The sequence below is a fragment of the Castor canadensis genome, chromosome 9, assembly GCF_047511655.1.
Source record: "Castor canadensis chromosome 9, mCasCan1.hap1v2, whole genome shotgun sequence".
In the NCBI taxonomy this organism is placed as follows: domain Eukaryota; kingdom Metazoa; phylum Chordata; class Mammalia; order Rodentia; family Castoridae; genus Castor; species Castor canadensis.
The window spans coordinates 82,842,643-82,857,026 of record NC_133394.1 but is presented as its reverse complement, the minus strand read 5'-3'; the positions used below and the strand labels follow the sequence as shown (position 1 = coordinate 82,857,026).

General features: G+C 35.8%; 1 protein-coding gene across 6 annotated transcripts in view; it reads right to left on the bottom strand.

Annotated features, from left to right (window-relative positions):
• Mapk10 (mitogen-activated protein kinase 10) overlaps positions 1 to 14,384 on the bottom strand; it is a 334,304-nt gene that overhangs the window by 163,903 nt on the left and 156,017 nt on the right. For 3 of the 6 annotated variants that reach the window (XM_074041839.1, XM_074041840.1, XM_074041844.1), the window contains one exon: positions 13,473 to 13,544. The exons of 1 other annotated variant lie outside the window; for it this stretch is intronic. In XM_074041839.1, coding sequence (XP_073897940.1) covers positions 13,473 to 13,544 — 72 coding nt within the window. Of the gene's footprint in view, positions 1 to 13,445; positions 13,545 to 14,384 lie in introns of all 6 variants that reach the window. 2 more of the 6 variants (XM_074041841.1, XM_074041842.1) reach the window with 1 other exon arrangement.

Here is a 14,384-nt window from a genome sequence, read left to right as displayed (position 1 = left end):
AACTCTTTCATTTATCAATTGTCTCACCTAGAGTTTGAACTGAACTGCACATCAAATAATCCCAGGTAGGAGCAGGCAATCTATTGTCTGTGATAAGCTGCATTTTCAGAGCTGGCATGAAATTTAAAGGGCCTAATTCCATTCATTTGTAAACTATTTATTGACCAGTTACTGTGTATCGTGTATATAAAATTGATCTGTTTCAGGAGAAAAACCCAAAAAATATACCTCCAGGGATTAGATAGTCAATTAGATATTATTTGGTGATGCCATTTGCATACTAAAAGTGATTTGCCAGAATTCTTGGTTCAACTTTTGACACAAATGATATTCAGTTCTATATTCTGTACGTTATAACCAACAAATTGAGTTGCTTCATTACGCAACTCAACAGAAACAATGCTGGCCATTCTGTTTGCTGTGCCCAAAGGCATGGGCTCAATCTATTTTAAATCTGCATCAAATTATTTGCAGATCAGTTTTAAAGGGAGAGATTTGAGAGGACAATACTTAATTACATTTGGGATCAGATTTTGTTCTGTCAAGAGCATCTTTCCTCTCTGTTTCTTAAAGTGTGACTCTGAGGAAGATTACATCCTGAAATCTATCTCACTCCTGCATTAGTGGGCCCAGAGAGGCTACTCTGAGGAATCAATGGCTTATGACAAATCAATAATGCAGCAAAAACGTTAAGGCTTGGTTTATGTTTAATCATTATTTTCAAATATGTGGAAAAGCATTTAGTAGTAATCAATAGCAAACCAGGCATAGTTTCTGCCTGCCTGTTCATTATGAATGAAGGAATAAAACTGGTACTCTTGGATCCTCCTAAGCACCAACCTGGTGCTAATAGCAGGTACTAAATATCATTTCTTGTAAGAATTGATAGTCTCTTTTGACAAGTGAGACATTCTAGATAGAGAATTTCAAAGATGTGTAAAAATTCAGCTTTTCATCTCTCTGCCTGGCTTTGAATCCTGACTGTGAGGCCTTGAGCAAATTCTTCATAACCTTAGTTTTGTTTTCCTTATGTGTAGAAGGAATGTAACAATCTTTTTATTAGTGGATGATTATATGAGGTGATTTATGCAAAGCCCTTAGACAAGCTTAGCAAAAACTCTCAAGAGTTTATTAACGATAGTTACTATAACAATTATTGATAAGTTAAAAAACATTTGAAGAGATGTATCAAATTAGTCTTTTAGAATGTTTTTAACAAAAGTTGGCCTAACTCCTAAGCCATAGTGCCAGTCTAAAGCACTGTGCTACTGCTATAAAGTCTAAATATTATTAACAGGGTTTAGAATGGTTAGGCAACAGAATATTTTTTCTGTTTCCACTTGTGGCAGAGACAGACAGTGCTCCATGAACATGCATGTATTTCACACTGTGTTTCTCAGCCTCCTTTGCAGTTATGCTGGGGCCTTGTGATTAATTCTGACCCATGAGCTCCATGCAGAAATGCTTGTCAACTAACTGCAGCACATCTGTGTGACGCACAGCCACAGCTCATCCCTTTCACACTCTGGTATCTCAGCCAGCACATCACAAAATGACAGGAACTTCATTCCTGAGTCACAAGATGGCAGAAACCTATTTCCTGACTCACCAAACAGATGAGACTCCTCACTAAACTGAACTGGCATTTCTATGACAGGAAATAAGCTTTTGTTCTGATATACCATTGAGATTTCAGTTCTGTTGTTGCTACAGTATGTTTTTCATTCACTGAATATTTATTTTGGTCAGGAATACACCAACCATTGTTCTAGGCACTAAGAATACTAAGTTCCTGACTCATGTGCTTAATATTAAATTATCCCTTAGAAACTCAATATTGGAATTTGGGCTTCAATATCACGGTGACGAACCCTACTAAACTAATACATTGAGTGCTACACACATTCCCAACTTGTCTAAAGTAGAGATTGAACTAAAAGATGGATAGGAAATAATAGGTGGCATTAAATAATGAAGACAGGAAAATTGTCCAGGAAAATAAATAGTAATTAATAAAAAGTATTTTCTAAGGGTAGGGGAAAAGTTTAGGAGAGTAAAAAGTCATTTAGGAACAAAATGTTTAAAGTTAGCTATCTCTGGTTTTACTGACTTATCTTTAAAATACATCACTGTAATTTTAAAAAGGGAAAATTCAATTTTATCAAATACTGCATTTGAGAATCTGGAACACTAAAGTTTTGTTCTCATATACACAATAAAGAACATTATTTTTAAGTTATATATGATGTATTATTTTCATTCCCTCATCTGCACAATTATAAAAAGATCTAATTGGTGCCTATGTTAGCAGTCCCACATGCTGAAACATCATGGTTTTCATCTTTTCAAGTGTGTATCCAAGGCTAAGGTGTAGATCAGTGGTAAAGTACTTGCTTATAGGTACAAGTGTCCAAGTTCAATCTCCAGCACCACAAATAAAATAAAATTAAATTAAACTAGCGCTGGTGGAGTGGCTCAAGTGGTAGAGCACCTACCTAGCAAGTGCGAAGCCCTGAATTCAAAACCCAGTACCACCAAAAAAGCTAAACTAAAACATAAAAGAAAAAAAAGGTAAAAGAAAATAAAATGTATTCCTGTAGCTGCTGTGAACTTTCTTGGAATGTGTTAATGATATATAAGAAAATAAATGCTTAATATTATAGAAGATAAACAAGGAAGAGTTGAATGATACCTTCCAGGTATCATTCTCAATCTGGCATTCTCAAACTACTTTTAAAAAAATGTTGCCTCTGCTAATCACTCTCCCCATCCTCAGATAATCTTGTGTAAAAAAGCAGATTATCACTTGATATACATTTCCAAAGCCCCCTATCAGAAGGATAGTAAAATCAAATCAGTGCATTTAAAGAATTACTTAATTACTTAAGTCCTTAGTCTACACAATGTAAACTAAAATGGAATCCATAAGATAATACTCCTCTTACAGAGCATGATTGCAGATTAACTATGAACTGAAATCACAGATAATCTTAGGACACTGTATAGCACAACTACTTTGAAAGATGTAAGCAATAACTTTATTTAACCTGATTAATGAATCTATTATAATTAAGCTGACAAACTTAATCAAAGCTACATTCAAAATGGTTCATCCCATTCACCACGTGAAAGTCTAACCATTTTGTCTTTCACAGCAAGCCAAGCACACACTCGAAATGAACAATACAGAAAACATCATCATCACAGAATTGCATCTTTAAGGCCTTCAAATTTTCTGTCAGTTAATCTTGAGTATCACAACAAAAACCTATCCATTAACTGAAATAGCTATTTAATACATTTTAGAAAAAAATTCCCAGTATTAAATTTCCTCTTTTAAAATTTGTAATAGCCATATTTTCATGTGGGCACCAAGAAAAAGATGAACTCTTGTCAAGTAATACAAACAGCCTACCATAAAATCAGGTCGACAAGCATTATGACAGCATAGAAATCTCATTTATTTATTCCATCACACAAGAAGTGCCATGTTTTCATGATACTGTTAACCTGCCTTTGTTTAACTACCTACTCCCAGACAGTCATGCATGAAAGCATAAATACTGTGATATTGAAAAATTAAAGCAGAGACACTATGTAACTTCTATATCAAAGCAGATACAGAAGAAAGTCAGAGTTGTGTTTCCTTAAATAGTGCATAGGATAGGAAATCAATTAAAAGAAAAGACTTTGGTAAAAATTTCTCTTTCCACCATACATGAAAACTAAAACAGTAATGGAAAAGACTACACGTTTATATTTCAAAATCACAGCCATTAATTTTACAAAACACCAATGCCTTTAAATGCACCCATTGTCAATCTATCGGTGCCCTCATGCTATATTTCTATCAAGTCAAGATTCTGAACTTTTGGAGGGTCATAGGCAATACCTTCAAAAACCTAAATAATACAAACCATGCCATTTATTTTGCAGATCATAAAAATGATTTGTGTTTACCTGTTTGATTATACAGGTTTTTCCTTTGTCTTGCTCTGCTAAAACACCTTTTCCTTTATGCCCTATTCCTCATGTTAGTAAAAAAGTCTTTATTTTATCTAGGGTGGCTATCCAGTGAAACATAAAATGTTAATTGGATATTTTCAGTCTTTGAACTAGAAACATCATAGACTCATCAAATGAAATAAGTTGAACAAATCAAGTTACTTTAAATTCAAAATGCCTTCACAGCAAAAGAACTGTTTTAAAAAAAACCTATATAATTCTGAATAAGGTCTAGTGATGCCTTTAAAATATCCTCATTGCTAGTAATCTGAATATATCACTTAAAATGAAAACATTTGTGGACACTCTAGACATTTCCTTTTTTCATGAATTTTCTGGTTTGCTAGTTTCCAGGTTTTTGAAAGACTCTTAAAAGCTAATGCAGCTCATAAAACATTTATAAATTATCTTGAAATTTTCAAAAAGCAAAGGAGGAAAAAACTACTAAAAATAAATTACAAGTCTTCAGTAATTTTTTCCAGAAATTAAATTTGCATTTGTTTGGAACAGCCATCATCTGCAGCTAAGAAATTATTACTTAAACACACAGTGCTTTTATCATCCACACAGTAGAGTCAGAAAAAAAAGACTTAATTAGCAGTCAAGTCATCAAGCAATAATTTCATTTCTATTAAAAATATGGCTTTAACTAGAAGAATTCAACATGTTTAATCTTAGCTATCATAGTTATTAGGTACTATAATTCTGAATTCTATCAGACCTTTAAAGAAGAACTAAACAACTCTCCTTAAGCTTTTCCATAAAATACAAAGGAAATGAATACTGCATAAATCATTCTATGAAGCCAGTATTACACTCATCCCAAAACCAGTCAAAGACACATCCAAAAAGGAGAACTATAGGCCAATCTCCTTAATGAACATTAATGCAAAAATCCTCAATAAAATAAAGGCCAACTGAATTCAACAACACATCAAAAAGATCATTCACCACAACCAAGTAGGCTTCATCCCAGGGATGCAGGGATGGTTCAACATGCATAAATCTATAAATGTAATACAGCATATTAATAGGAGCAAAGACAAAAACCACATAATCATCTCAACAGATGCAGAAAAAGCCTTTGATAAGATTCAATGCCACTTCATGATAAAAGCTCTAAGAAAATTAGGAATGATAGGAATGTACCTCAACATTATAAAGGCTGTATGTGACAAACCTATAGCCAACATCATACTTAATTGAGAAAAACTGAAACCATTTCCCCTACAATCAGGAACTAGACAAGGGTGTCCACTATGCCCACTCATATTCAAAATAGTCCTGGAATTCCTAGCCAAATCAATATGGCAAGAAAAAGAAATAAAAGGAATACAAATAGATAAAGAAACTGTCAAAGTATCCCTATTTGCAGACGACATGATCCTATACCCAAAAACTCCTAGACAACATAAACAGCTTTAGCAATGTGGCAGGATACAAAATCAACTTTCAAAAATCAGTAGTTTTTCTATACACCAACACTGACCAAATTGAAAAAGAATATAGGAAAACAATTCCATTTACAATAGCCTTAAAAAAAAATCAAATACCTAGGAGTAAACTTAACAAAGGATGTGAATAACCTCTACAAAACTACTAACCTCTGACTACAGAAGGTGGAAAGATCTCCCGTGCTCATGGATTAGTAGAATCAACATAATAAAAATGGCTATACTACCAAAAGAATCTACATGTTCAATGCAATTCCCATCAAAATCCCAATGACATTCATCACAGAGATTGAAAAATCTACCTTACAGTTCATTTGGAAACACAAGGGACCATGAATAGCCAAGGCAATACTCAGCAAAAAGAGCAATGCTGGAGGTATCACAATACCTGACTACAAACTATATTACAGAGCCATAGCAATAAAAATAGCATGGTAATGGCACAAAAACAGACATGAAGACCAGTGGAACAGAATAGAAGACCCGCTATAAATCTACACAGCAATACCCACCTTATTTTTGACAAAGGCAGCAACAACATACAATGGAGAAAAGATAGCCTCTTCAACAAAAGAGCTGGAGAAAGTGGTTATCTGCCTGCAGAAAACTGAAACTAGATCCATGTCTATCAACCTGTACTAGTATAAACTCCAAGTAGATTAATGACCTTAATATTAGACCTGAAACTGAAGTTAGTACAGGAAAGACCAGGGAATACTCTGGAAGCAATTGGTATAGGCAAGGACTTCCTCAGTAGAATTCCACCAACCAGCAACTAAGAGAAAGGATGGACAAATGGGACTACATGAAATTAAAAAGCTTCTGCACAACAAAAGAAATGGTCTCTAAACTGAAGAGACAACCTACAGAGTGGGAGAAAATATTTGTGAGCTATACATCAGACAAAGGGCTGATAACCAGAATATACAGGGAGCTCAAAAAACTAAGCTCCCCCAAAATCAATGAACCAATAAAGAAATGGGCAACTGAACTAAACAGAACTTTTTCAAAGGAAGAAATCCAAATGGCCAAAAAACACATGAAAAAATGCTCACCATCCCTGGCCATAAAGGAAATGCAAATCAAAACCACACTAAGATTCCACCTCACTTCTGTTAGAAATGCTACCATCAAGAACACCACCAACAACAAATGTTGGTGAGGATGCAGGGGAAAAGGAACCCTCATACACTGCTGGTAGGAATGTAAGCTAGTACAACCACTTTGAAAAACAATATGGAGGCTTCTTAAAAAACTAAACTAGATCTGTCCTGTCGTATGATCCAGCAATCCCACTCCTAGGTATATACCCAAAGGAATGCAACTCAGGTTATTACAAAGGCACCTGCACACCCATGTTTATTGCAGCACTATTCACAATAGCCAAGTTATGGAAACAGACAAGATGCCCTACTACTAACGAATGGATTAAGAAAATGTGTTATCTATACACAATGGAATTTTACTCAGCCACAAAGAAGAATGAATTTTTTTCATTTGCAGGTAAATGGGTGGAACTAGAGAACATCATCTTAGCCAAAGTTATCTAGGCTCAGAAGGCCAAAAATCATATATTCTTCCTCATATGAAGATTATAGACCTAAAACAAATGCAGTAATATTATTTGACATGAGTCACATGCTAAGGAGAGGAATAGGGAAAGGTAGAAAACTCAAAACTTGAAAATGTTTGATGTGCCCATTGTACAGGAGCAAATAAAGTAATCTTAAACTGACAGAGGCCACTATGGGAAGATGACCGGGAAGTAGTGAAAAGGTCTGGTAGAGATGAACCAATTCAGGCTATAATACACATGTGCAGGGAAGCAATGCTAGGAATCTCTCTGTATAGCTATCTTTATCTCAAACTAGCAAAAATGCTATTTCTTTCTTATTATCACTTATGTCTTCTCTTCAAGAAAATTGGAGAAGAAGGCAGAATAGGTCTGTGTGGAAGGGAAGAGCATGGGGGAGAGGGAGGGAGTCAGGGGACAGCAGGGAGAGATGGCTCAAACAATATATGTACATATGATTAAATGAATGAACAATACAAAAATTAAATAAAGAATTGGGCCTGAAAAAAATTTTTACTTTGGGAAGTGGTGTTTTTCTGCTCTTTATTTCCATTCAAAAGTATTTATTTATTTATTTATTGGTGTTACTGGGGTTTGAACTCAGGGTCTGACACTTGCTAAGTAGGCGCTATACCACTTGAACCACTCTGCAGTCCCTAAAACATATTTATTGAACATTAACTGGGTTTGGACAAATGTCTGGGCGTGCGAGTCAAGGTTGAGGATGCTGGGTCCTGCCCTTGAAGCAGTGCCACTGAGTGGGGAAGACACAGACTGTGTGCACCTAATGGTAATGATGCATGCAGGGTGTCACAGACGTTGTAGACACCAGTGGGTGTGCATGGGGTTTCCAACACACATTCTCTCTCTGCAAATATATTCCTGGTTAAAATTGAATCATCGATGCAGTACAGCAGAGTACCAAAAATAACACTTTTTACAGGTTTTTTTTTTCATAGAGTGAAATGTATCAGCTCAGTATTTCTGTGCAATTGAGAAAAGAAGGCTAAAACAGCTTACCTATTACCTATTTTCAGGAGGATCAGGAAATTTTGTACTTTCATTTTTTTTTTTTTTGGTAAAGGGTTTATTACAGAGAAAACTGAAGATTATTCTTTTATTGTCTAACATTACAAAGAAAAATACGTTCCCAGAATATAACAGGCCTCTTGCTTGCTTAGTTCAGTTTTTAAAACCACAAACACCCAGTCATGGTGGTGCATGCCTTGCACTCTGAAGGCTTAGACAGGATGATTAAGAGTTCAAGACCAGCCTGGAAGACATACGGCAATTCTGCCTAACCCCCCCCCCAAAAATTAATAAGAGTACTTTAAAAGTCAATAAATCCCACATGTTATTCAGATAATTCAGTTAGGAATTAAGGACAACATTATCTATGCTATCTGGGTCATTTTATTTTCTATCTTCTCTGTGGTTAGTTATGGGTAACAGTGAAAAAAATTGGAAATATGACATAACAGAAAAAGCCACAGACTAGGAGTCAAGAGACCTGGATTCTGACATATTCAATCACTATCAAAGTTCCTTAGAGTCTTTGAGCAGTGTCTGTAGAGCAGAAGTGAGGGAACAACATAGCCTGCAGGTGATGAAATAAACACCACAAAAAGGATCCATGAGTCAACCCATGAAATAAGAAACTTCCAAAACACAGTGTGATAGTTAGGCCCAGTTGAAAAACTTGCCTTTAAAAGGAAATACACTATTTTCCTCAGATTCCTAGAGAAGTAAATGAGGCAGAGAGCTACATGAAAAAGAAAAAGAAATATTGCTATCAAATCAGAATTTTATATGTAGAGTAAATAAGATGCTCAGAGTCACAACTGGAAACATCTTGTTTGCTGTGATATATGTAGAATATATTTGTAGAATATCAGTATATTTTCTTATGTATCAAAAGATCATAGTAACCAGAACATCCAGAGTCATTAAGAAAGTTCATGCTTCACTTTTCTATTCCTCTGCATCAAAAGGACTTTCCCTATTAGTAGCTTTGCTACATCTGTACCCAGATTGATTTGAAAAATAACCATTCAAACCCATTTTGGATTTTTTAAATGGCTGAAATTTTAAGATATTCTTATTGATAATTTTTGAGGCTTGGGAAATATGTCAAACATGAGTTTCATTTTTTGTTTGTTGATTGGTTGACTTTTTAATTGCTAGTGTCCCTAGTAAATAGGTGGCATCACAGAGTCTAAGCAAATAGCTCACTGTCACACAGCCTGCAGGTGGTAGCACCCAGATATTCAGCCCAGAAATTCAGACCTGCTAATTTTCCACCAAGGCACAATTACAGTTGCAACTGTTTACATAAACTAAACATTCATTTCATTAAGCATATATTTGATGAAAGCCTATGTTAGATACTAGTGTCAGTGAACAAGAACCAGATTTCCAGGGGTGTGCTAGCAACTGCTGACAACTGGCTGGGGAAAGGAGAGAATAGGAAGGAGATTAATTTGGACTTGCTCATTCCCATAGTGTAAAGATCCTATCGTGACAGTATTCAAGCTACGAACCTTACATCATTGGGAAGAAATGTTCACATGCATCTGTTGTAAGCCTGTGTGTGCTAACTCCAGCAAAAGAGTGAAAAATGTCCCTGTCCAGTACAAAATGCATCCTGGTGGAGAGAGAGAAGCAACATGCCACACCAGCCACATACAAAATGTGTCAGATACTGATCAGTGCTGTAAAGAGATGAAAAAGAAGATTCCAAATAGTTTTGAGTCTTTCAGAAGAAAAGACACCTTTTAAGAACAGTGTTGAGCAAAGCCCTAAAGGTGGTGCAGGGGGCCAAGTGGACAAAAGGGGAAGAGCATTTTAGGAGAGCAACTTTTAGGGGGCTAGATAAAAAGCTTGGGAATTTATTATTATGACTTGTGGCTATACTAAGTGAGAAGGGAAAATGTTAAAAGGTTTTTCTTCTTTTGCTTTCTAGTTAAGGAGCGATATGATTTTTTAGCAAAAGCCATTCTTGCCAATGTTTTGAAAATGAATGCTAGGGGTGGGCAAAGGTGGAAGTTTTTACAATAATACAGAAAAGAAATAAAGGCAGCTTGGATTTGGGTGGTAGCAGAGAGAATAATGACAAGTGGCAAGATTCCAGACAGATGTTTGAATGCAGTCAACAGAATTTGCTGACAGGTTGAATATAAGGGGTGGCCCCAAAGATGATTCAAAGGATTTTATTCTAACTGGGAAGATGAAGTAAGCATTTACTGATTTGGAGCAGATGATGGGGAGAGCAATTTGACAAGAAAGATGATCAGGAATTGACTTTGTTTTGTTTTGAGACAGTCTCTCTATGTAGCCCAGTCTGGTCTCAAACTCAAGTCTCCTGCCTCAGCACCCTGAGTACTGGGATTATAGGCATAGACAACCACATCTAGCTAGGCATTGGCTGTGAATCTGTATAGTTGATACTTCTGTTTGACATCTAATTGGAGATGTAGAACCAAGCAGTTGGATTTCAGGGAGTCTGATTTCAGACTCTATGAATATTAAAGATATTGCCGACATTTAAAACACTGGAACTCAATGAAACACCAGAAAAGTGAATGTATACTTTTCTGTTTAATTTTCTACTCAACAAACACCTGTTCCCACACTGTTATGTCTTTGAAAAGTATAAATTCACTGAATTCTCATAGCAACCCTCAGAGGTGGGTATTATTAATTTCCCCTTTTACAGATGACAAAATGAAGCACAGAGAGGTTAACTAACTCACCCACTTGCATAAGCAAACAGATACTGAGTAGCAAATTTGGTATTTCTTTTTTTTTAATTTTATTGTTGGGCTGGGTGGGGGTACATTGTAGTATTTATAAAGGTTCTTATAATATATCAAATATATCATACTTGAATTCACTCCTTTCACATTTTCCTGTATCTTCCCTCTCATTTCAACAGGTATCATTTTTCCATTTACATTCATGTATACACAGTATTTGCATCATAGTCACCTTCTTATATTCTTTCCCCACCTCCTCCTCCCTCCCACTGGCATGAATCCCCCAGGCAGGGTCTATTCCACCCTCCTGTTCTCCATAAATCTGGAATTTCTACACAAGGTTATCTAGTCCCAGATTCTTGTTAGAGAAGTTGTCTAAAGACCTGAATGATCAGGCACTGTTAAACTTAGAGGTAAAGTTGTTGAGGCAACTCAAAAAATCTTACTCTGATCGATACCACAATTTACTTTTACCTGTAAATTCTAACTCTGCTCAGGGAAAGTGGATAAAGTAGAAAACTGAGTGCAAAAGTAGTTTTTTCTCCCCCTTTGTACTTTTCTGTACTTTCTATATTATGTCCATATTAATTCTAGAATGAGGAAATGTTGTATTAAAATAATAGAAGTGTGGGAGTTACCTTTAAACCTTTCAAAGGATGCAGGCTATTCTTTGTTTACAACACAACTCAACAAGAAAGTACAACAGTCACTACAGAAAGGCTGAAGTGAAATGCTCTGTTTGGAGGGTGAATGCAGTTAGCATATAATTTGTTGTGTGAACTAGAATCATTCTTAAGAGAGTAAAAGGGTATATAGGACTACTATACTTGTATAGGTTCTCCAAGTAGCTTATTTCTTAAGAATAGAGTTTGTCTTCCCAAAAAAATCAATGACCCAATAAAGAAATGGGCAACTCAACTAATCAGAACTTTTTCAAAGGAAGAAATCCAAATGACTAAAAAACACATGAAAAAAAAATGCTCACCATCCCTGGCCATAAAGGAAATGCAAATCAAAACCACACTAAGGTTCCGCCTCACCCCTCTTAGAATAAATATCAGCAAGAACACAACCAACAACAAATGTCAAGAATGCAGGGGTGGGGGTGGGGGTTGGGGGGGTGGAAGGAACCCTCATACACTGCTGGTGGGAATGTAAGCTAGTACAAACCACTTTGAAAAACAATATGGAGGATATGGAGGCTCCTTTAAAAACTAAGGATTCAGCAATCCCACTCCTAGGGAAATACCCAATGAAATATGAGTCAGGTTACTACAAAAGCACCTACATAACCATGTTTATTGCAGCACAATTCACAATAGCCAAGCTATGGAAATAGTAAAGATGCCCCACTGCTGACAAAAGGATTAAGAAAATATGGTATTTATACAGAATAGAATTTTACTCAGCCAGAAAGAAGAATGAAATTTTGTCATTTGCAAGTAAATGGATGGAACTAGAGAACATTATCTTAAGTGAAGTTAGTCAGGCTCAGAAGGCCAAAAATAGCACGTTCTCCCTCATATGCAGATTATAGAGCTAAAAGAAATGCAGTAATATTATTGGACATGGGTCACACATAGGGGACACCATGCACTTGAATGTTGTTGATGTGCTTACTGTATAGGAATGAATGTAATAATCTTAAAAACTGACTGAGGCTACTATGGGGAAGGGGATTAGGGAGTAGTGAAGAGGACTGGTAGAGATGAACCAATTGGGATTGTATACTTATATGCATGGAAACAACACAAGGAATCTCCCTTCATAGATATCTTTATCTCAAACTAGCAAAAACACCATGTCTCTCATTATCTTTTATGGTTTTTTTTGGTGAACAGCAGGGTGGAACAAGTTCTGAGAGTATGGGGGTTGGCACCAGTGTGGGGAGGGAGGTGGCAGGGAAGGGGGTAGGAGGATGAATATGGTACAAATAATGCATACACATATATGTAAATGCAAAAATTATACCTGTTGAAACTGCTCCAGAAATGGGGAAGGGGTGGATGAAAGAGAGCAGTGGAATGGATGAATTCAAGTACGATATATTTGATACATTGTAAGAACCTTTGTAAATGCCACAATGTATCCCCACCCAGCACAACAATATAAAACAAAAAGAACTGAGTTTGTATGAATACAATGGAGAAGACTTATCTGCTCCAAGCAAATTACCAACCTTTGCTTCTGCCTTCTTACTGTTACTTGTAGGTTAAATATTCCTTCATTGGTCTTTTTTTTTTTTTTTTTACTCACTACTAGTTAGACCTAGATATCAGAAAGTAAGCTGAGCAGCCCTGTATGCTATTACAGCTGGGTATTAATGATACTTTGTTCGGGACTCCCCAGTCCTTAGGATGAGGAATTGTAATATGTTGTCAATGCCTTTGATTTTGAAATCCTTATTTCAAGGATTTGGAGAGAAATACTAAAAACTTTAAGTTTAAGTTAAGTTTGATTAGAAATCACTTTACAAAGTGATTAGCAAGAATCTTTTCATTCTTAATCTAACTTAAATGAACTAGAAAAGGAAAAAATACATATAAGCATCTTCTTACACTTCCTCAGCTACTTTTAATATTACATAAGCATTAACTTTAGCATGGACCACATACAAAACAGAATTACAAGATGGAAATACAAGGGAATATACTGTACCTTGTTCTACCTGTAAGGAACACACACCTGACAAAAGGCAATTTTCACATCCAAGGTTGGTTCACTGCAGTAGTATAAGAAATGGAGGCTCATAAATACCTACAGGAAAAAAATGAGTCATGAAATTCTAAATCATTATAAGATATTAATATATACACACCTAATAAGTAAAAGACAAGTACATCCTGTTATAAAACACTTTCAGTGCTAGGCATCTAATTTTTAAAAAAAACCTCAAACATATCCTGAAGAATATTGGGCGTTTATCGCAGAGTAAAGGTGTTTGTTGTGGTTTGGATCTGAAATGTCTCCCAAAGGCTCATGTGTTGAAGGCTTGCTCCCCAATTCAGCAGTGATCAGAGCTGATTGTATCATGAGGGCTCTGATATCATCAATGGACTTATCCATTGATGGATTCATAGCTGAATGGATTATTGAAAGTGGTAGAAACTTTAGGAGATGGGATCTACTTAGAGGAAGTAGGTCATTAGGGACATTGTCCCTCCTGTCTGTCATGGGGTGAGCTGCTTTGCTCCACCACACTCTCCCTATCCTGATGTTCATCTTCACCAACTTCAAAAGCAATGGAGCCAGTGACAAGGGACTGAAATCTCTGAAACCATGAGCCAAAATAAACCTTCCCTCCTTTAAGCTGTTTTTCTCAGGTATTTTGTCACTGTAACGTAAAGCTAACACAGTATGATTAAGTAAAATGCAATTTGTATTATAATAGAATTATATAAAAGACTTGCAATAATCAGATTAGAATTTAGTGTTTAAGTATAGATGAATTTTTGAAACATGATGTTGAGTGGGAAAAAACAATCAACAAATTAAAGGGTATGAATACCACTATATTAGTATAAAATTTTAAGATATATAAAAATGATAATATATGCTGCTTTAAGTACACAGAGTAAAGAAAATCAGGCACTCTAT